The 21,872-nt window shown below is 42.7% G+C and overlaps 1 protein-coding gene across 2 annotated transcripts; it reads right to left on the reverse strand.

Moving 5' to 3' along the window:
* Positions 1–44: 44 nt before the first annotated feature.
* Positions 45–17,985, reverse strand: LOC135874079 (serpin B10-like). Of its 2 annotated transcripts, none has more exons than XM_065398781.1 (8): positions 17,928–17,985; positions 14,025–14,202; positions 10,846–10,962; positions 6,398–6,532; positions 5,871–5,988; positions 4,721–4,863; positions 2,641–2,808; positions 45–1,304 (listed from the first exon to the last, which is right to left on the reverse strand). In XM_065398781.1, exons 2-8 carry the CDS (start codon positions 14,190–14,192, stop codon positions 900–902), a joined length of 1,254 nt encoding a protein of 417 aa, XP_065254853.1. In that variant the 5' UTR covers positions 14,193–14,202; positions 17,928–17,985; the 3' UTR covers positions 45–899. The 2 variants fall into 2 exon arrangements, with proteins under 2 accessions (XP_065254853.1, XP_065254852.1); XM_065398780.1 differs by lacking the exon at positions 17,928–17,985 and adding an exon at positions 16,785–16,852.
* Positions 17,986–21,872: the final 3,887 nt, after the last annotated feature.

Here is a 21,872-nt window from a genome sequence, read left to right on the forward strand (position 1 = left end):
TGCTGGCTGAAAGTAAAATTATTACAAAGCAGATGGTTGTAAGAAAAATGCATTTTATTTCTTATAGATCACACAGTTGTTTCTTGTACAACATTTGCCCATTGGCATGTTATCTGCAGAGGAAACAGAACACTTGCAAGCAGTCTGCAAACAAGAAAAAATGCCAGTAGAAATGTAAAGATTGCAAAACATTTACATTCAAATGGTTTTATATTGCTAGCCATGCCTATCTTAAGTCAGTATAATTCATGAGACTGTGGGCAACATCCTCATCTGGTATAATTGGCCTAGCTCCATTGACTTCAGTGGGGGTGGTCCAGTCTGCACCTACTGAAGATCTGGCCCTGCTTGTGTACTCTTTGTATGCCTGCACAGGTAATTGTGTTATTCCTGAGATGCATTTCTCTATATCAAACTTGTTCTGCTTTATAACATAAGAACATAAGAATGGCCCTACTAGGTCAGACCAAAGATCCATCTAGCCCAGTATCCTGTCTTCTGACAGTGGCCAGTGCCAGGTGCCCCAGAGGGAGTGAACAGACCAGGTAATCATCAAGTGATCCATCCCCTGTCGCTCATTCCCAGCTTCTGGCAAACTGTATAGTTGAACAGTACTAAGACTGCAATTTACAGTCATTTAGAAAGCAACCAATGCATTTTTATTGTGCTTTTGAGAGTTGTAGCCCAATATTATCATTATCAAGTCCTCTAATCACATGAATAGAAGAGAAAAATTCTTAGTAATTTGCATTATTTGTTGTTCCCAAAGCTACAAAGATTGACCAATAATACAGGAAAGTGAAGTAAAATTACCCAAGCTATTTAGACACTTGAGGCAATGTCTTTGTGGCACAGTCCTGCTGCTGCAAGATCCTGTTTAGCAACAGAAATCTGAATGGTTATGGGGAGCAGAATCTGCCAAAGAAGAGAATGGTCTTAGTTTTATTGTGCCTGATGAAGAAGAGGAAAGGGTGATCTGCTGCAAACTGAATGGCAGAAATGAGACTTCGTGATGTCATAGAAGCTGCACTGGCAGCTGCAGCCTCCGTGCCTTCTTCACTGATCTCCACAAAGCACTTGTGAAAAACATTTGACAAAACCAGATTATTTTTCTCAGACATCCCTCTGAAATCAGCTCGGTCCTGACTGAAGGCATCTCGCATCCCCATGCTGCTCAAAGTAGATTTGAGGTCGTAACTCTCTTCCATTTTGATCCTGGGCAGATACACGTCCACATCCGTTTTCTCCATCATTTCTGAGCTGGTCCATCTGGATAATGTCTCATATGTCAAGTCTCTTTCTAGCTACAGTTAGTTAAAAAAGAGAGAACCAGAAATTACACAGTGAAAATGAAACTTCCTTAACGTTGATGTCCTTCACAATCCTGAATGGAGAAACTATAGAGATGGTTTACAAATATAGTGAAGATCACTGAAAAGCTTCTGGCTAGTTTACAGGTGTCTTCTGAACTGTAAAGCAGTGTGTTTTCTTACAGCAGGTTAGTGCAGTAACTGGAAGTTCGAACAGACTGTAAAGCCGGAAGGGATGATCACGATCATCTAGTCTGACGTCCTGCACATCACAGGCCACAGAATCATACCCACCCTCTCCTGCAATAGGCCTATAACCTCTGGCTGAGTTACTGACGTCTTCAAACCTTGATTTAAAGATTTAAAGCTACAGAGAATCCACCATTTACTCTAGTTCAAACCAGCAAGTGACACATGCCCCACGCTGCAGAGGAAGGTGAAACCCCCCCTGGGTCTTTGCCAAGCTGACCTGGAGGAAAATTCCTTCCTGACCCCACATAGTGAATACTTTCAGTGTTGAATATTTGTAGTGTAATAGCAGGAGAGTCCTGTTTTATGTAATAGTAACCCAGTTAATTTATTGTTGTATCTGTTGAGCCTCTGGCATTCTAGCTTATCCGCATGCAACCTACCAGAAAAGTATGATTGTTAATTAATTACACATATACTTAAGTCACTATTTGTTAGTTGAGTTGTTCTAAGTTATATTTTTCCTTATTTAAAATATTATTGTATGAAAATACATTTGGAAATCCGGCCACCTAGTATTTTTTCAAGAGGGGAGCTGGAAAGGAACAATGAAGATGATGGCATTTCCATCATCCCTTCTTGGAACTGATCCAGCGGAGCTTCTCCCCTTGCAAAACTCCAATTAAAGTTAGTGGGAGTCTTGCCGGAGAAAGGGCACTGCTGGCTCTGGTGTCCTTACAGATTAGTGCTGGGAAACCTTCAAAGATGTAGATATTTGTTTAGTATGAAGTGTTCCCCTCTATCCTGGCTTTTTGTCATGGGTTCTAGTAGTCTCTAGTTTTGTTGGGCTAAAAGAACTGCCTTGGAGGATTTTGGGGCTGCTTCTTCTAGGACTGGATGACAGCAAGAAGTGCAAAAAAGTGTCGGGTCTATGAAAATCTTGTCATAGGTCAAAAAAGGCTCAGGTTCTCTGAGTGTTAGACAATGTTTTGGGTCTGTTCTTATTTTTTCCTGAGCCAGATCTTTTCACCCGTTCTGAATACAAGAATGGAGTGTCACCTACTATCAAACAGCAGCCATATAAACATGTAGGACATAAAAACAATTGAATTCCCCGTATTAATATGATTGATTTCTTTACCATTTCTAGGCCAGTGGTGTCATCGCTGATGTCATCTGGTAGCAGTATGAGCATGCTCAGGTCATTATTGACATATGGGAGCTCAATAATGTGGGTGTGCACTGTTTTTATGTAGGTCCAATTAAATTTCTCTCTCTGGAACATCATCTGCACTGGCTTAGTTGTCTTCTGCAACAAGGCAAAGGAGGACAAATGCCACTTTTAAAGGATCAGGTGAAAACAATATAGTTAAATATTAACATTAATTTTTCTTGCCTGTGTTACTTGTAATGAGTTAGGTTACTAAAAAGTGATACTTCATAGAACCAATTTATTTGTCATTATTTATGCTTATATTTCAACCTCTCAGTTTTGATACTGAGATTATGTCTGCACAGCAGTTTAAGCCCGGGTTTGAGCCCGGGCTCAAGGCAACCCCCCTTTGCGTCCACACTCCAAATGTGCTAACCTAGGGTTCAGACCTAGGGTCACAGGATCCTGCAGGGCTGGAGGGCCCCAGCCAGTGTTAAGCTGGGACCTAGGGTCTGAGCCCTAGTGGTTTCCTGTGTGCACGCAGCCTTCGCTTGACTCGGGACCCAGAAGTCCTCCGGCTATATCCCAGAGTTCCCAGCGCAGAGAAGCAGGCAGCCAAAGCAGTGGCTGGAAGTGCCATTATTGCCTGGCTGAGCCCGTTCCCACTTCCTGCTCCAGCTACTCCTTGCTGCTGCGTGGAGCTTGCCCGGAGCAGGGAGCAAATCTGACAGGCAGGAGCTGGCTCCTAGTCGCTGGGATATTGGGGGTCATCCCTCCCCATCAGTGCTTGGTCCCAATCTGCTCTCTGTCCCTTGCTACCAGGCCCCCCTCCCCCCCGGTCTCCCTGGAGCTGCGTCTGCAGGGGCGCAGTGAGCACTGTGAGGGTGGTGAGTGGGAGCTAGCCCCAAAACTTTCCCGCAGCCCCCTGGGGATCCCTGATCCCTGCCTCCCGGGATACAGTGGGTGCAGGCATAAGGGAGCCCACAGGGTGCTGGAGCACACTGCACCCTGGCCATGGGGATGCACTTCACCACTCCACAGCCAGCAGCAGCCAGGCTGGGGTGTGTGTTTTTCTTCAGGTACCTTCATTTTATGTCAAACTTCAAACAAACAGACAAGAATAAATAAAAACCCAACCAAAGAAAAACACCTTCATTGAGCTTCTCATTTTAAAAATTAAGAATTGAAAAGTTTCATTTCAATAGTTTGACAGCCCTGGAGACCGATGTCCTACTTCTCTTCACTACAGGTGCACTTGGGTATTTTCCTGCCAATGTAACTCGGCCTAGAGCTGGAGAGCCCAATTCTGAGATTAGAAAAAAGCCTTCTCGAACTGCAGTCATTCTACTGAGACTGCCACCAAAGGAGCTCATTATGCGGTTTATGTATCCTGTGCGCCTTGTGGGCATCTAAGTCCCATCAGTAGCACCCTCACAGTGAGGAAACAGGGTGGGCAATAGGCTGGAGTGTCAACATTGCAGGGTAGGGGGTACTAGGCACTTAGGATATGTTTACTTTGACTCTGGTCTGTGCACTGCAGTGTGGATGCCAGAGCCCTAGGTTCAAGCACTGGTCAGAAAATCTTAACCTAGTGTTAACATGCAATATAGACGCTCAAGCCCAGGGTTCCCTGACACAGGTCAGCTGACTTGAGTCCCACTAACCCGAGACTGACATTGCTGTGTAAACACAGCCTGAAAACAGACCTGAACCCTAAGTTTCACTTCTGTGTATTGTCAGTTCCTCTGTTGGTTGCACTGAGTGCGCTGTGTAGGGTGACCAGACAGCAAATGTGAAAAATCAGGACATGGGGTGGGGGGTAATAGGAGCCTATATAAGAAAAATATAGGGACTGTCCCTATAAAATCGGGACATTTGGTCACCCTAGTGCTGTTTGAATTGCAGATACTGCAGGGGAATTCTTATGATTTAATTAAAACAACTCTGACACCGTGAGGATTTAGAGACTGGCAGGCTTTTGAAAATGGAGGGACTGAGGTCTCTCCCTAGCTTTTCTATCTGTTCCAGCCCACCAGCATTTACGACATTTCATGGCTTAGTCACATACCTTGTTCATTCTGAAAGGTTGTTCCTTTGTAAATCCATCCTTAAATTTCTTTGCCCAGTTTCCTTTGAAGTAGAGGGCATTGACTAGCACCAGTTTGGTGAGTGAATCAACAGAGTTGACAGGCAATAGTGCCTGGATTTTACCTTTAGGAAATAGTGAGACAGTCATATATTTGTGCAGCTTTTCTGCTTGGAGTAAATTTAGGAATTGAGTTTTGGAATATGTGCTATTGAGACCATACTTGTAGGGCAGCTTCCTGTCTTAAGAGACTATTGTGAAATATCCTCAAACATTGGGCTGGGCTCTGTGGTCCCCTTCAGTGACTTTGCCCTACTCAGGCTTCCTCTTGCTAGTAATAACCCCGATTGATAGTCTTAATCTACATTCCTCCCATGGACAGAGAAAGAAGACTGAAGAAAAAAAGGAAGAGGTGGGGATGTGTCAAAATAAAAAAAAATCCAGTGTGGCCTCCAAGAGAGGAAACTAATTTTGCGTGAGGCTTATAGATACTACTGTGGTGAGTATGGCCTACACGTGATAAAAGTACAGTATAAAGATATAAGAGGCTCATAGTTTATCCCTCGGGCTGCAGAATCTCACCCTGGTGCTGAAACATCTTCACCCCTTTCTATTTTTGGAGGAGAAAAGGCCTACAAACCCCTCTGAGGAGTTTCAGCAGAATGTACCCTTTCTGTCATACTGTTTCATGACACTATTTATAACAGAAAATGAACCCCCCGAACACATTGCATGGAATCCCATCAAAATGAAACACATTTTGCTATGTAGGTATTTGTATCAGGCCCAAACACTGTGGTATCTTATTGCCTTCAAACACATAAAGGTTAAATTGTTTTCGTAAATATTTGTGCAAATGGAAAGCAATAGTCATCAGTGTTTTTCCTTGTGGTGCGAGTAGTGTTATAACTGAAAGGGAATGTCATTTTGGATTTGGTGTTTCTGAACTTTCATATGTAGTTATCTGCCTGCCTCCAAATGGGGCAGTGAGGCAGCAGCCTTTTGTGTTTCAGTTCAAATGCAGAATGTAGCAGAATAAATCAATGTTTTCTCTCTCCCCTCATAAACAATTTAGGGTAGGAAAATACATGATGTCTCTTTGTAAATGGTAAAAGAACAGTCCTGAGCTCACCTTCAGTTTGGTGTTCAACACTGGAATTGATTTCTCTTCTGACTTCTTCTGCTGCTCCCATGAAATCAACAGCTCGTGGCTCTGTGTGGTAATATTTTTTAATCGATTGTAAATATTCCTTCAAGGCAAGAGAGAGAAAAGTCTTACATATTATTTAGCAATATATCTGTGCCAACTACTGCCAAATAGAAAAGAGTTCATGTTCTGACACAGTTTACTAGGAGCATAAAGCTCTGTCTTCAGAGAAGCAAAATATTTTTAGTTATATATGTTATCAATCATTTACTCATCTATGAATGTTCATGTTTAGATACAGTCCAGTCAGGAAAAGCAAATAAAAAGAATACCTGTAATCTTGATATGAGTATCTACAAAGTCAGTGAGAAATAAATCTTAAAGGATAATAAACCATTTTGCAGATGTAATTAAAATATTTGCATTTAGGTCTTGTATGGTTTGTTGTCATAGACCAATCATAAAGATGAATTGTATCCCCATTACACAGATAGATGAACCGCTTCACTTACTTTATTGAAAAGTGATGATTTTTCTCCATATAACTGGTTGACACTTTTAAGCAAGTAATTTTTAGTGGGTTGGTTAATTTCAGAGCTAAGTGCCTGAAACCCTGCATGGATGTTGCTTGAGTTCTCCAGATTGGCCTTGAAAGAAGGAAGAAATATTCTGGTTATTTATCTGCGATTCTAGGAAAATGATTCTGAACTTCTAATATCATATATTGCACATAGCTCCACTGGTGACAGTTGCATGTAATATCCTGTACAGTTACTCAAGTAATTTTTTGTGAACTGTGTGTTGATATGAATGAGGGGCACTAAACCTATCAATAAAATCTCCAGACAGTGGACACACCATAAACACTGTGTGAGCAAGAGGGAGCTCTGTAATACACTGAAATATAAAGTTATCTAGAGAGATTATTAAAAAACAAAGCATACGCACAGAGACAGTAATAGTACAGTTTCTGCACAATGCCTGGAGACTTAGCTATATGATGCCCATTAGCATTTATGAAAGTCATATAACCAAAAATTCCCATATATCACATTGAAAGTTTGCCCCAAATGTGTAGAACTAGTGATTCCAATATTGGCTGATAGTATTAGTTTGAAAACTGTTTGTATTGTTGCACATGAAGCAGGTAAAATTATGATGTCAACTTATTTAAGGAAGTTAAGCAGGAAGTCAGTAATTTTGGGCACAGGGCAAGGTGCTTATTATCTATGGGAGTTAAGAATATATGAAGATAAGAATAGCCACACTGGATCAGAGCAATGATCCATCTAGCCCAGGATCCTGTCTTCTGACAGTGGCCAGTGCTAGATGCTTCAGAAGGAATTAACAGAATGTATCGAGTGATCCATCCCCTGTCAGTCCCAGCTTCTGGCAGTCAGAGGTTTAGGGAAACCCAGAGCATGGGGTCATGTCCCTTACCATCTTGGCTAATAGCCATTGATGGACCTATCCTCTGTCCTCCATGAACTTATCTAATTCTTTTTTGAACCCAGTTATATTTTTGGCTTTCACAACATCCCCTGGCAACAAGTTCCACAGGTTGACTGTGTGCTGTATAAAGAAGTACTTCCTTATGTTTGTTTTAAACCTGCTGTGTATTAATCTCATTGGGTAACTCCTGGTTCTTGGGATCTGTGAATGGGTAAATAACATTTCCTTATTCACTTTCTCCACACCATTCATGATTTTAAGGGCCTCTATCATATCCCCCCTCCCTCCCCAGCCATCTCTTTTCCCAGATGAACGGTCTCTGTCTTTTTAATCTCCCCTTTTATAGAAGCTGTTCCATACCCTTAAGCATTTTTGTTGCCATTCTCTGTGGCATTATCTCTGGCATTATGTAATTTCCTCTTATTATCTATCCCATTCCCATTGGTTTCTAACATTGTTTTTTTCACTGTCTCTACACACTGAGCAGATGTTTTCAGAGAACTAGCCACAATGACACCAAGATCCCTTGGAATGATAACAGCTAATTTAGACACCATCATTTTCTATGTACACCTGGGATTAGTTTTCTGATGTGCATTACTTTGCATTTCTCAACATTGAATTTCATCTGCCATTTTCTTGCTCAGTCACCCAGTTTTGTGAGATCCTTTGCAGTCAGCTTTGAACTCTATTATCTTGAATAATTTTGTATTGTCTGCAAACTTACTCTCCACACACACACACACACACACACACACACACACACACACACACACACACACACACACACACACACACACACACACACACCGGATAATTTATAAATATGTTGAATAGCACTGGTCCCAGTACAGATCCTCAGGTGACCCGCTATTTACCTCTCTCCACTGTGAAAACTGACAGTTTATTCCTACCCTTCGTTTCCTGTCTTTTTAACCAGTTACTGTTTTATGAGAGAACCTTCCCTCTTATCCCATGGCTGCTTACTTTGCATAAGAGCCTTTGCTGAGCAACCTTGTCAAAGGCTTTCGGAGAGCCCAAGAATACTATATCCATTGGATCACCCTTATCCACATGTTGTTGACCCCCTCAAAGAATTCTAATAGGTTGGTGAGGCATGATATCCCTTTACAAAAGCTGTGTTGACTCTTCCAACATATTGTGTCTGATCATTCTGTTTTTTATTATAATTTCAACCAATTGGCCTGGTATTGAAGTTAGGTTTACCGGTCTGTAATTGCCAGGATCACCTCTGGAGTCTTTATTAAAAATGCTGTTGAGGGAAAAGTACAGGAAATACAATCCATTAAACTTACTATAGAAAATAAATTAGAGAAATAAAGATTGTATCAGTGTTCAAAAACTGCAGGGTGTCTCAGAATTTGGGATCATAGTACATTCATATCCTACAAGCATATGACAGTGAAGGATGTATGAAACAATTTGAAATTTCTAAACACACAGGAAGTTCCCTCAGCCCCACTTGCAGCACTTCCATAATCTCAAAATTATGATATCCTGTTGCAAACGGTATGAGCTCTGATTGCTAACAGAGAGGGAGCAGTTAGAGCTAGACACTGGGCTTTATGCCAGTCTGTATGGTGAGCTCCTACTGGCAGAAAGTAAACCCCTTCTCCACTAGTGGGGTCTTTGGCTTGTCAGCAGAGCCCCAAAGGTGGGTGGTGTTGGCTAGGAAGAGTTTGGCTGTCAAATGCGCTGGTTAATTAACACTCTTGACCATCATCCACTGTCAGGTCTTTTGTATAGCCAGCCACACTTTAAAGGTGCTGAACTGTAGGGTAGGGAGTTAGTGAAAAGACCATCTCTCCTCCACCATTGGGAAATCCTACCAGAGATGCAGCAGTGGCGGAGAGGATTGTGATTTGCTCTCCCTTGCACCAAAAATGATGAATCAAGCACTCTCTATCTAACACTATAATGACTGATAAAGGACTTTTCAGGGTGCCATAGAAATATTCTCTAACATGATTTTTTATGCCCATTTACATCCAGCACAATAATTTGATCTATATCAGAACATTTCAGCACAGCAGTGTATTTCTTTAGCATTGTCATGGGGAAAATCCCTCCCTCTCAAAATCTCACATGCATGTCTCTTGTATGAGCCAATAATATCTTAATTTCACCCAGCACTGCATTTACATATGTGAGAGCAGCCTTGATGCTGTTGTAAGCAGGGATCATGTCTTTAAGAGTGCAGAGCACACTTTAATATTCAATAGCTAGAAATTTAACAATAACAAAAAAGGGAAAACCCACAAATTTAAAAAAGAGAAAGGCAAAGAACCACAGAGAATGGTCACAACTCTGCGGAGTCCCTCAAATGAGGAAATACAAGTCACACCTTTTGCAATTTACATAAAAGGGAAGGATGTCTCTCTTGTTGTATCAGGGACAATATTATAGGAGGAAACCTCTCAGAATACCATACTCATTCATTGTGTACATTTAACAGGAGAAAGGCAAACCAAAGTGAATTCAAACATGGAAGGAAAGGCAGTCTAAAAAAGACTATATTAAGTTATAAAAGTTATATGCCTATAACTTGGACACCTTAGACATTTGTTTTGGTGATGTCATAACTATAAAGGGAAGGGTAACAGCTCTCCTGTGTACAGTACTATAAAATCCCTCCTGGCCAGAGACTCCAAAATCCTTTTACCTGTAAAGGGTTAAGAAGCTCGGGTAACCTGGCTGACACCTGACCCAAAGGACCAATAAGGGGACAAGATACTTTCAAATCTTGGGGGGGGGAAAGGCTTTTGTTTGTGCTCTTTGTTTAAGGGGTCGTTCGCTCTTGGGACTAAGAGGGACCAGACATCAATCCAGGTTCTCCCCATCTTTCTAAACAAGTCTCTCATATTTCAAACTTGTAAGTAAAAAGCCAGGCAAAGCGTCTTAGTATTACTTTGTTTTCTCAACTTGTAAATGTACCTTTTACCAGAGTGTTTATCTTTGTTTGCTGTACTTTGAACCTGAGACTAGAGGGGGGTCCTCTGAGCTCTTTAAGTTTGATTACCCTGTAAAGTTATTTTCCATACTGATTTTACAGAGATGATTTTTACCTTTTTCTTTAATTAAAAGCCTTCTTTTTAAGAACCTGATTGATTTCTCCTTGTTTTTAGATCCAAGGGAGTTGGATCTGTATTCACCAGGAGTTGGTGAAAGGAAGGAGGGGGGAAGGGTCAATTTCTCCTTGTTTTAAGATCCAAGGGGTTTGGATCTGTATTCACCAGGAGTTGGTGAAAGGAAGGAGGGGGGAAGGGTCAATTTCTCCTTGTTTTAAGATCCAAGGGGTTTGGATCTGTATTCACCAGGGAATTGGTGAAAGGTTTCTCAAAGCTTCCCAGGGAAGGGAATTAGCTTGTGGGAATGGTGGCAGCGGACCAGATCTAAGCTGGTAGTTAAGCTTAGAAGTCCTCATGCAGGCCCCCACACTTGTACCCTAAAGTTCAAAGTGGGGATACAGCCTTGACAGGTGAACTACCTTTTTAACACTGATACACGGATTTGATAGAAGCTCCTCCATTTTGGAATAGGCTCGTCGTGGTTTTATGGTTGTGATGTCAACTCCAGCTCCTCCAACTTTGTTAAAGTGAAGCACCTACAATGAGAATTGCAAACAGAATAGATGCAGTGAGAGATAGATCACTTGATATGTAAGATCTTATGGTTAAAGCAGAAGACTTGGGGTCAGGAGACCTGGATCTCGGTTCTGTTCTTGCCTCTGCCCCAACTTGCTGTGTGGTCTTAGGCTAGTCACTTAGGGTACGGCTAGACAGCACTTAAACACCTGTGGCTGGTGGGGTCAGCTCACTCGGGCTTGCACAGTTTGGGCTTCAGGACTGTAAAATTGCAGTGTAGACATTGGGGCTTGGGCTGGAGCCTGAGCTCTGGGAGGGTCCCTGTGAGGGGGAAGGATCCCAGAGCGCGGGCTCCAGTCCGAGCTTGAAGGGGTCTTTTATTCCAGTTTCTGCCTGACTGAATAGTGAGTGGAACACTACCTTTTGCCCTCCTATTAGCATCTTGTAAACACACATAGCTACCAATTTTCTAGAATCGAGAAGTATAGCTGCACCATCCAAAATATGTAACAACAAGCTAGCATGTATGTGGGTCAGTAAAGCGCTATGCAGCATTGGGGGCGGGGGGGTTAAGCCTTAGAGCCAGGAGCGGATGGTTTAAGGGGAATGAGATATGTTTGGTGAAAGGGGTCGTTGGCCTCAGGGGCAGAGGAGGTGAGGGGTGTCCATGTCTGAGCTACGTGGAGTCTGGGGGAGGTCCTTGCCCCTTGTAGGAGGGAGAGTTGGGAAGGCAGGCCTCTCAGAGGGGGAGGGAGAGGGCAGAACTTTAAGCACAGTGAGAGGGCAGTGCACCTCAAAGACCGCAGCTGGCATACCCGTCTCTCTCTATGATCCCAGCCACAGTCCTCTTGTAATAATTGGGCCTCCCAAATTATCCTAATTGTGAGCTCAACAGTGAAAAGTGAGTGAGAGCTTGTAAAGTGTCACAATAACCTATAATAATAGATGTTGATAGGAAAAGTTGCAAAAGGGAGACAGACTGAATTACTCCCAACAAAAAGGCCCATGTCTGCAACTCAAGGACTGTGTTAAGATCTTGCCTCGAAAACAAGAAAAGCGGGGGACTGGAAATCACTGGACCAAAACTGGTGTGTCAGATATTAGGCTAACTGGCAAACAAAATAATGAGGGATGGGGCATAGACAACTCATGCCTGATGATACTGTGGGTGGGGCACACAATGTAAAGGGGGGGGCACATGACCACTCCATGTGTCGCCTCTGGGAAGAAGTTCAAGCCCCACCTCCCTGGGCCAGAGCAGCCAATCCTGCCAGCTCCTGGGAGTCTGGGGACACAGGAACGGGTAGCACGAGCTGGAGTCCTGTCCTCCCCGCATTACGTTTCCAGCTCATTTGGCCCCTGTCCCCGGCAGCTGGGCCCAGGCAGGGATCGGAGTTGGGGGGGCTGCTGCCACCGCCTCCCCAGCCGGGTTCTCAGGCAGACAGTGATCCTGAGTGGAGTCAGCTGGCATGAGAAGTGGCTCCATTCCCTCAGCTCCCTGCCTGGCCCGGGCAATTGGGGGAGGGGCCCAGTGAGCTGGAAGTGCCCAGGGAGAGGTACAGCAAGAGAAGGACAGAGCCGCCCTCCCTTGGTGGCAGGCCGAACAGAGCAAGCCCTGCATGGGCAGCTCGGCACTCGCCAAAATCGGGGAAGGGGGGGGAGGGGCAGCACTTGCCTCTGCATGCCCCCGCCCCTCGCTACGCTTCGCCTATGGGATGGGGTAGTCCACCCTTCAGTCCCTCTTGGGGTTCTTAAAAGAAAAGAGCCTTTGGGACTGGGAGGGGAAGGCAGATGGATGTGATTGGTGACTGACAGAAAGACAAGAGAAGGGGAAAAAGTGAATGTCACCATCACAGCTGCCACCCCTCTGTCTCCTGGGACCCAGGATCTAGCATGACACCATTGTGCCTTTTTCTTCCTAATCCCGAGAGATGTCCTGACCAGACTGGGCCAAGAAAGGGGACCCAAGTGACCTCACCACCTGCTCCAGCTGAATCCCAAACACCACCTAAGACGTAAGACTGCCTCTTTCTCACCCCCCCCCTTCCCACTCACACTCTTTTTGTGTCCTTTTCCTTCTCCACCTTATTTCTGTTCTGGCCAGTCAGGACTGTATGTTTTGCAACACTGCTGTAAGACTGAGGCCAGAAAGGCAGCTAAAAGCAATGCCCAAAACAGCCTGATACTTGTACAAGTCTCCAAGTGGCTGACAAGGTCATGTGCTGTGCCTGTGTTTCTCCAGCAGTGAGGTTTCAAGTGAGAGTCAAAGCCAGAGACAGAAGCTGCATTTTCTATCTTTGATGTTCTTTTCTTTCCCCTTTTGTTTGTCTTGTTTTGTCTTCTAGGAAAGAGGATTATACTTTAACAAGAACGGCAACAATGACAGCTCCAGCCCATCTCAGCAAACTTCTTCTCTTTTCCCCAGACAGACAGTTAGGGCATGTCTACACCGCTGTGATCACTCTCTTGTCAATTCAGGCACTTCACCGGAATGAGAAGATTAAGGGAATTTGACCAGAGAACAGATCCTGTTGACCCAGCGCGGTGTAGACACCGCTGTAAGTCAAACCTAAGGTACCTCAATTCCAGCTACATTATTCACATATCTGGAGTTGCGTAACTTAGGTCAACTTACCCCCCGTAGTGTAGACAACGCCTTGGTGTCATCTTTAACACCATCTAAAAGGCTGTCAGACTAGGGGAGGTTCTGTCTTCAGCTAAAGGGAAAGAGAACAAGGGATGCTGTTAAAATAAAAGCCTTTTTAAATATATTAACTATTGTTTCTTCTTTTCTGTATCTTTAATAAAAGGTTTAAAGGATTTTTAGTGGTGTGTTTGCCCTGGTACCAGGCTGGCTGTGGTCTCTGTATACCAACCTCCAAACCTTGTTTTAAATTGTTTGATGTTGGACAGCGACAGAATCATGTTACCAAATTTGACTCTTTCGGCCTCTATATATTCCATCTAAATTAATACAGCAGTCCCTCACCCACATCAGTAAGCACCAGCTGTTGTACAACGCATGTTACTCAATAGTAGTGGCATTTCTCAAAAGCTGACATTCTCTGTAGTCCCAACTTACCTTTGCCATCTGATCTGCAGTGTTACCTTTGGCTCCAAGGTACACAGTGGCCAGGGTAGTTGAAATACTCCAAGGGGAAAACAAGATATTTGTGTTGGTTTGTGTCTTACACTCATGTTTGAAAAGGTCGAGGGCAAAACCAGTATTTGCCACACTCAGAGTTTCCATTATTTGAAACCTGGAAAGTGAGAGAAAAGAAAATTCATCTCCAGCTGGCAGCTCATTGCGTAATACTGGTGATTGCTGCCCAACCCTATTGCCTACTGAAGAAATTAAAGTGATTTGAAAGTTTCTGAGGTGCAGCTACCCTGAGAGCTAAGCTTTTCAGTGCAGGCAGCTAAATAGTCATTTGGACCTTAGTATGTGCTACGTGTCTGTGTTAAAACACATTTCCCTCACTTTAGTTATTTCATAGAGACCCTTCTACAGTATGTGTTAAGCCTTTTCTTTTCAAAAGGCCTCTGATAGAGGATATTGATTTTATTTATAGATGTGACCCAAAGATACCTTGTGGCAATGAGTTCTGCTGGCTTTTTCCGCATTGTGTATAGTATTTTGTTTTGAACTGAAGGAAGCTCTGGAAGTTGAAGGAACACATTTTAGCCTCTCAGGAGTCTATGGGCTGATCACTTCAACCATCTGCTATCTGTTATTCATGGTATATGATTGGCCAGCTAAGTTGCATGTAATTTTCTATTCCTTGATTACATAGTGTATAGTGAAATAGGTAGATGCACACAGAACAGCTCCTTTTTTTATAACAGAAGGAAGAAGGAGAACTTAATGAAACTGAATGGTAATAAATGTAAAGTAATAAAGGAAAAATCTTTACACAATGCACAAATTTACCCATGGAGTTCATTACCACAGGTACCATTGAGTCATCAAGAACTTAGTAGGATTCAAGAGAGAATTAGGTGGTTATATGGCTAATGAGAACATTAAATAGCTACTTTAGCTACGATAAAAATATTATAAAGGTTAACCCCTCATGGGTCATTGCATATGCCTGCAACTAACTGGGTTAGGAAGAAGCTTCCTCTTTTGCAAGTTATTCCATAGTTGGCCACCGTGGGACTTCTTGCGCCTTCCTCTGCAGCATCTGGTATTAGCCACGGCTACAGACAGGATATTAGACTAAATGAACCCCTGATACAATTGTTTGTGGCAATTCCAATGTTCCTGTTTGTGCAAACAAAAACCCTTTGACTTGGATGTTTGTAAAGAGTGAATAAATCAGAAACAAACATGGTCAAATTGATCAGGGCTGGCTCTGGCTTTTTTGCCGCCCCAGGCAAAAAAGCCTCCGGGGGGAGGGCACCGGGGGAAGGGCGGCCGGAGCCCTGGGAGGAGGGCGGCGAGCCCCGTCCGGGGCTCCGCTCTCCCCCCGGCGGCCAGAGCGCAGGGGGCAGGGCGGCGAGAGCGCCGGGGGGAGGGCGGCGAGCCCGGCCGTGTCCCCGCTCTCCCCGGCGGCCGGAGCGCCGCGCCGCCCCCCTCCAGGTGCCGCCCCAAGCACAAGCTTGGTGGGCTGGTGCCTGGAGCCGGCCCTGAAATTGATCAACCATTCAGAATGTTTCTGAACACTTTGCTATATTCAGTGAGCTAGACTGCCAACTACTATATGTCAAATACCATGTATTCCTTTCTTGTCTTTCAAAAATCTCCTGAAATCCTATCCCTTCTGAGAAACATTCTGGCTGTAACAATCTGTAGTCACTCTGACTTATTCAGTATTTTATTTTTCTGCATGGTACTCATGCATACTATTAGATTTCCAGCTCTTCAGGGCAAGGATTCCTTTTGGTGTGTGTGTGGGGAGGAGGTAGATTACAAATATATACACGATTATTATTTATTATTGGTATTACTTTTTGCAGCCCCAGATATGGAGCAGGGACCCCATTGAGCTAGCTACAGCACAAATGCTGAACAAGACAGTCTATGCCCCAGACAGTTTACAATCTAGGTAAGTACTATTTTGATGTAAATAATAACACTAGAATACAGTAACTTTAATATATACACAGGTCCATACTCTGCCCCAATTAACACATCACTCAGTGGAGTTGCATAAAATATAAGTAGGCTTGGAAAGATTAGATTTTTATCAGTAAACATTGATTTCACCGTACACACAAACTGATGAAAAAAATATTTCCATCGATCCTAATCAAAATTACACGTACTCAAAGTAAGAAAAATGCTGCTTGGGAACACATTAGTGATTTATACTTTTGAATTAGGCTTGGTACAAATGAACTACAAAATGAATAGTAAAAATAGGTATGGCTTGTTGATTTAAGAATATTTACTTTGTATATTTTGATGTTGACAGTTTGTGTATTTAACAGTTTAGAAAGCTTTAACATTTGAGTCTCAACATCTACTGTCATGAAAAAATTGTCTGACACACACACCCCAATTTCACTCAACAGTGACAATTTAAATCCATGTAAATCTAAAAAATACTGAAAAATAGACATTGATATCATCCAGCAAAATTTAAAAAAAAACAACCTAATTCTGCCAAGTCTAAATGTAAATCACAACAGAATTTGACCTTCTTGTTTATTTTTCTGTAAGAGATTAAATTAAAGTTAACTCTCTCTTCTAGACAGTGTCTGCTGTCTTGTTAAAATATGTTCCTTATTACATTGCTTCCATCCAAAGTCCCTCCACGTATACTTTCTATGCATTTACCAACACCACAGTATATCCATGAGAATGAAAATGTGGAACCTATAGAAGTAATTACAATACCTTGTTTTGCTCAAGGATGAAGTCTTGCACTCAGTGTCTTTCTTGGGTTTGCTACAATTCACACACATGGTAGGCTGAATATATAGTGTTTCTTTCACCCCTCCCACAGAAAGATGTCCAATGACTCAGAATGTTGCAGTTTAGTTTTGCCGAAAGGGAATATCTCTATGGAAGCACTGAACCATCCCATAAGAGCTGGACGTAAAGGGATGATGGGAATGATCTCATGTACAGGACTGGCTGCCACATTGTTACTACAGGCATTTCATGGGAACAGGCTAGTAATGACTTGAACCAGCACTACTTGAAACTACTTTTGCTTTGTAATGTGTCGATTTCCACATAATGCAGTATCTGATCGCTTTCTCCCATGAGGTCATCAGTTAATGACCTTCCATGGAGGGAGATGGAGAAAGGCCTTGTGCCCTTTTTACTGCTCCATAATGTGTGAAAAATACATGGGAGGGTGCTTGTCACGGGGTTCAGGGGAATATATATATATTATAAATATTTCAGGTCTTGTCTACTTATTGCAGGAGTAGAACTAATGAAATTATAACATCCTAAGAGAGACAAGGGACAGAGGGTTGCTGAACAAGCAGGGATTTTTCATCTGACTCCCCCCCTGTGATTTAAATAGAACAGTTCTCTCTGAGACCAGGGACCTTGCTGGCTAACCCTGTGAGTTGTGCTAATTTGCTTCATCGCTTTAGAAGTCCATGCAACTTTAACTAACAACAAGATGGTGACATCCTTCCCCAAGCTCATTCCAGAGAAAGTGTGAGGCCATGTCACACTGCGCCACTGCAGAGCGTCTGGTAAAGACGCTCTATGCTGCTGGGGGAGAGCTCTCCCGTCGGCATAAAAAGACCCCACCCACATGAGCAGCAGAAGCTGTGTCAGTGGGAGAAGCTCTCCCACTTCATAATGCTGTGCCCATAAGTGCTTATACTGGTGTAACTTACGTTGCTTAGGGGTGGAATATTCACACTCCTGAGCAACATAAGTTTTGCCGACATAGGCTATGTCTACACTGCAGCCTATGTTAAAGCAACAGCCACTCTTTACCAATAGCTGTTATTAGCTAAAGTGGGTGAATAGTATCTCACTTATAATTCTGTAGATGCAGCAATATTCACTTACCAGGAACTGAATCAATGTAGGTAATTCTGCTGTATTTAGGATTTCAAGCTTTGGTCTCCAGATTGTTTCTGTTTCTGTCTTCCACAGAATTAGCATAGCATAGGAGTGGGCTCTGTTAGCCTCTGGTGCTGCAGAACTGGTTGCACTTTGGAAAGTTATAATTATAACCTGTTTTGTTTGTCATTTTTAAGAGACTTAATTTGGCTTGAGTTATCTTGGTAAGCCTTCCCCATTCACTGGGTGAATGACAGATGTACTGGGCCAGTTTCATCCCTTAGTGTAATCAGTGGTGTTACATCGAGGATGTTACATCTTGGGAAATGGTTGTGGTGTACTGTACACACATGTGCAGTACAAGATTAAATTAAAGACTTTTGTGGTTATTCAATATAATTTCTAAGTAGCCCAATATTTTTAAAGCTGTCTTCTCTTAAATCCTATTCTCCTGTGACTTTTAATCTACGAGAAGTGCATATATTGTACACAAAATTATACTCAAAAGGACAATATACATTAGATCAGTGTGATGGGATGAGAGATAACAATAAAAAAACATCCTCAAGTTCTTCCATTTACTGAGGTTCTCCAAGGAAAACACAAAAGCGAGTAGGAAGCGGTGCTGGTGATCTGGTAATTGTGGAACGCTTCCCTCTAAACTAATGCTAAATTAAGGCACCAGCATGTTGTTAGAAGACGCTGTGTTGGGGGAGGTGCTGTCTTTCTGAAGGGATGTAAATGTGAGGGATTGTCCGCTGTGGTCATTCAAGCTTCCACTGCACTCTGTGCAGGACTAATATTGATCATTTCAGCGACCTGGCAAATTTCCACTTGTGTAATGGCATTCTGCCTACGTCTCTTCCTCCTGCAATTAATTCAGTCTTTTTCTTCACTTATTTTTCTACACTGTTCAGTGTTTCTCTCTCTAATTAAAGAAATACAAGTTTCTTTCCAAAATTGAGGCAACAATGCATCTTCTATTATAAGTATTCTTCTCTTGCTCCCTCCCAAGTCTTGTTCAACTTTTTCAGACTGCTCAGGGCTGAAACTTTCCATGGCTGGTTTCTGCCAACAAGTGACTTGGTTTTGGAAATTTTTGCCAAAATCTGTACGGTTGTTCATGACTCCTATTTGTTTACAAACACATTTATTCCAGTGAGAAATCTTGTTCATGCAGAACTCTCAGAGTAAAATTATTTGGTTCAAATTTGATGTTTTGTAGATCTCTGTTAGATCTAAAGAACAAACCATGTTAGAAGGAAATGGATGTTGAGTAGTCTTGAAGTATCAAAAGTTTCTTCATGCCGGTGAAGCATGATTTCTTTGCTCAGTGAAAATCTTCAAAACTGGCAATATTTATATGCAGGGGACTCTTCTGTTCGGTTTTTCTGCTCACTCAAAAGCACAATCTAAATTTACTTATAAACACTTTTCGGGAGGGTGCAATTCATATATAAACTGTACTACTTTGCTAGCTATACACACCTTTAGATCTTGTATTCACCAAAATGCAGTCCCAGCGATGATGCAGACATGAGCAAGCAGTCTTGAAATTTTCCAGTTGACTTGTAATGCTAAAAGTATGAGGGGGAGCCTGAATTTCTCTGTAACACAGCATAGTAACACTGAAACACACTGTGGTTAATGATAGATTTACAGGTAATATTCATGAACAGAAACTTCACTGAGATTCTTTTGATGTCACAGGGTGTGACTTTATGCCAGCTGCCTTGCTGATGAATCAGAAAATTCTCTGTTTCATGTTACATTATTTTAACTGGCTCTAAGATCTTTCTTCTATCCCCTTTTTTTCTGGAGGAGAACACCAAACAGAAACCAGTTACAACAATGTAGCTTGGTATCAATGCACTGATGTGCTGAGAAGGGCTCTCTGGGGGTCTCTTGTTAAAAATGTTTCTTTTTTCTTTTTTAAACACTTCTGAAAACCAATTGATTTTGCCTTTTTGAATGAACCAAATTGCATCAAATGGCTGATATATTCCAGATTTCAGAGAGAAAGAATACCTCCCATCCCTGGCTTCTCTACGTTGGCTTTACCCTCCGCCCTGCTCCTTCAAATTGGGCCCCCTCCTTCACTGTGCTATAGTTTCACTATATCTTTCTAGGACAGAGTGTAAACAATTCCAGCACACATTATTTAATGTGTTCTTACCAAGTGGCCTCATTCTCTGTTAATGGTTATTAGAAAGCACTGCTGTTTTATATGGGGAGAAATAAATTAACAGCTTAGAGGCTGATATAGCAGCAGAGTACAGGGCAGGTGCAGGCCTTCTTGAGAGGTGGATTCTTGCCCTGTGCCACACTGACAATGTTGTGTTCGGTACAGCTGCTCCAGCGGGGGCTGGGCATTCTTAATGCATAGCCTTCAAATGTAGAACTTACTCCCCTTTCTCTCTCCTCTTTCCCTCCACCTCCCTCCATTCTTTGTTAAAAATAACCCAAATCTGTTTACACTTCTGAACACTATCTTCATAGAAATGTACAGTGATGAAACACACTTATTTTCCCTTTTCCACACCTGACAAATATTCAAAGGAGCTTGTGACGGGTTCCCCCTCCTTTCGGGGTGACACCTGGGACTGGGGTACCACTGAGCCCACCTGACCCACCAGCCTGGGCTCCCCCTCACACTGTGCTGCTGTCATAAGTTGGCAAGCTCTCCAAGCTTGCTCTTTCACCAGCATACACACAGATAGGAACACACCCAGCTGCAGCTTCACACTCAGATGCTGAGATCAGCTCCGCATGGTAAGGCTCAGTTAAGGCACCTCCCAGTTGCTAAGGCACACCCTCCCCTCTGGAGTATAAACCCAAAATTATACTGTCTTGTGCTGCACAGGGAACTGATAAGCTCATAAAATTTGCCCCCTCCCTCAATGTGGAGAGAGACATCCAACAACTTTCTGCCCCAAGATATAATTTCCACACTTTGGTTTTAGACAAAACAAAAACAAGTTTATTAACCACCAAAGATAGATTTTAAGTGATTATAAGTGATAGCAAACAGATCAAAGAAGATTACCATAGTAAGTAAACAAACAAAACTGCAAACTGATCTTAACACACTAGATAGGTAGGATATGAATTAGAAAATTCTCACCCTGAGTGATAAGCAGGCTGGCAGATTCTTAAGGCATAACCTGCCGTGGCTTTCCCAGGTTTTCATACACAGGCTAAAAATCCCTCTAGCCTGGGACCATCACTTCCCACGGTTCAGTCCTTGCCCCTCAGGTGTTTCCAGGTGTGCTGTTGTAGGGAGAGTGAGGTACCCCTTTTATATCTTGTTCCCAATTGCTGAAAAGCTCTTTTGCTGTGACCTGGATCAAACAGTTGCCATTGTGCAGTGCTATCTCTGAGAGGTTTCTGTTTTACACAGTTCCTGGGGTAACTCCGGGGGCATTTCCTCAATAAGCCATTAACATTGTTTGGCCTTTTTACTGTTGAACCTGAAAGACTGCTTGTGGGTGTTTTCAACCTCACAACATGTTTCAGTAACACATACATAGCCAAACTTCATAACTTCATATACAACAATAGCACATACAATCCAATGAGATATAACTGGCTAGCAGATCAAGACGTTTAGAATGATACCTCACAAGGCATACTTTGTACAAAACATATCCTAATTACATGACAGTGGTGAATATTGGGGTGCCAGGGTGTCACAGAGCTTAACTTCCCTTTTGGACTATCGAAGAGGAGTGAGTTAGGGTGCCAGAATCTGGCCCAGAGGGCCCAATCGTCTATTAAGGGCCCAATTTTGCAAACACTTGTGCATGCGAGTAACTATATTCATGTAAGTAATGTTATCTGTAAGAGCAGGAAAGAACTAGCCCTGAATTTTGAGTTACCCTCACACAGAAATTTGAAAGTAGAAACCCTCTCAGATTGAAAATAGCCGAATATATTTGCTTAACTTTAGAA

The sequence above is a fragment of the Emys orbicularis genome, chromosome 2 (genome assembly GCF_028017835.1).
Source record: "Emys orbicularis isolate rEmyOrb1 chromosome 2, rEmyOrb1.hap1, whole genome shotgun sequence".
Taxonomy (NCBI): Eukaryota; Metazoa; Chordata; order Testudines; family Emydidae; genus Emys; species Emys orbicularis.

What these genes read in the sequence shown, in the direction of transcription:
- LOC135874079 (XM_065398780.1), bottom strand. Translation starts at nt 16,852, where the DNA reads ATGTGTGTGAATTGTAGCAAACCCAAGAAAGACACTGAGTGCAAGACT. An exon ending in AATCATCACTTTTCAATAAA is followed by an intron (nt 5,989 to 6,397) that starts GTAAGTGAAGCG and finishes CTTGCCTTGAAG; the next exon opens with GAATATTTACAATCGATTAA. An exon ending in TGTTGAACACCAAACTGAAG is followed by an intron (nt 4,864 to 5,870) that starts GTGAGCTCAGGA and finishes TATTTCCTAAAG; the next exon opens with GTAAAATCCAGGCACTATTG.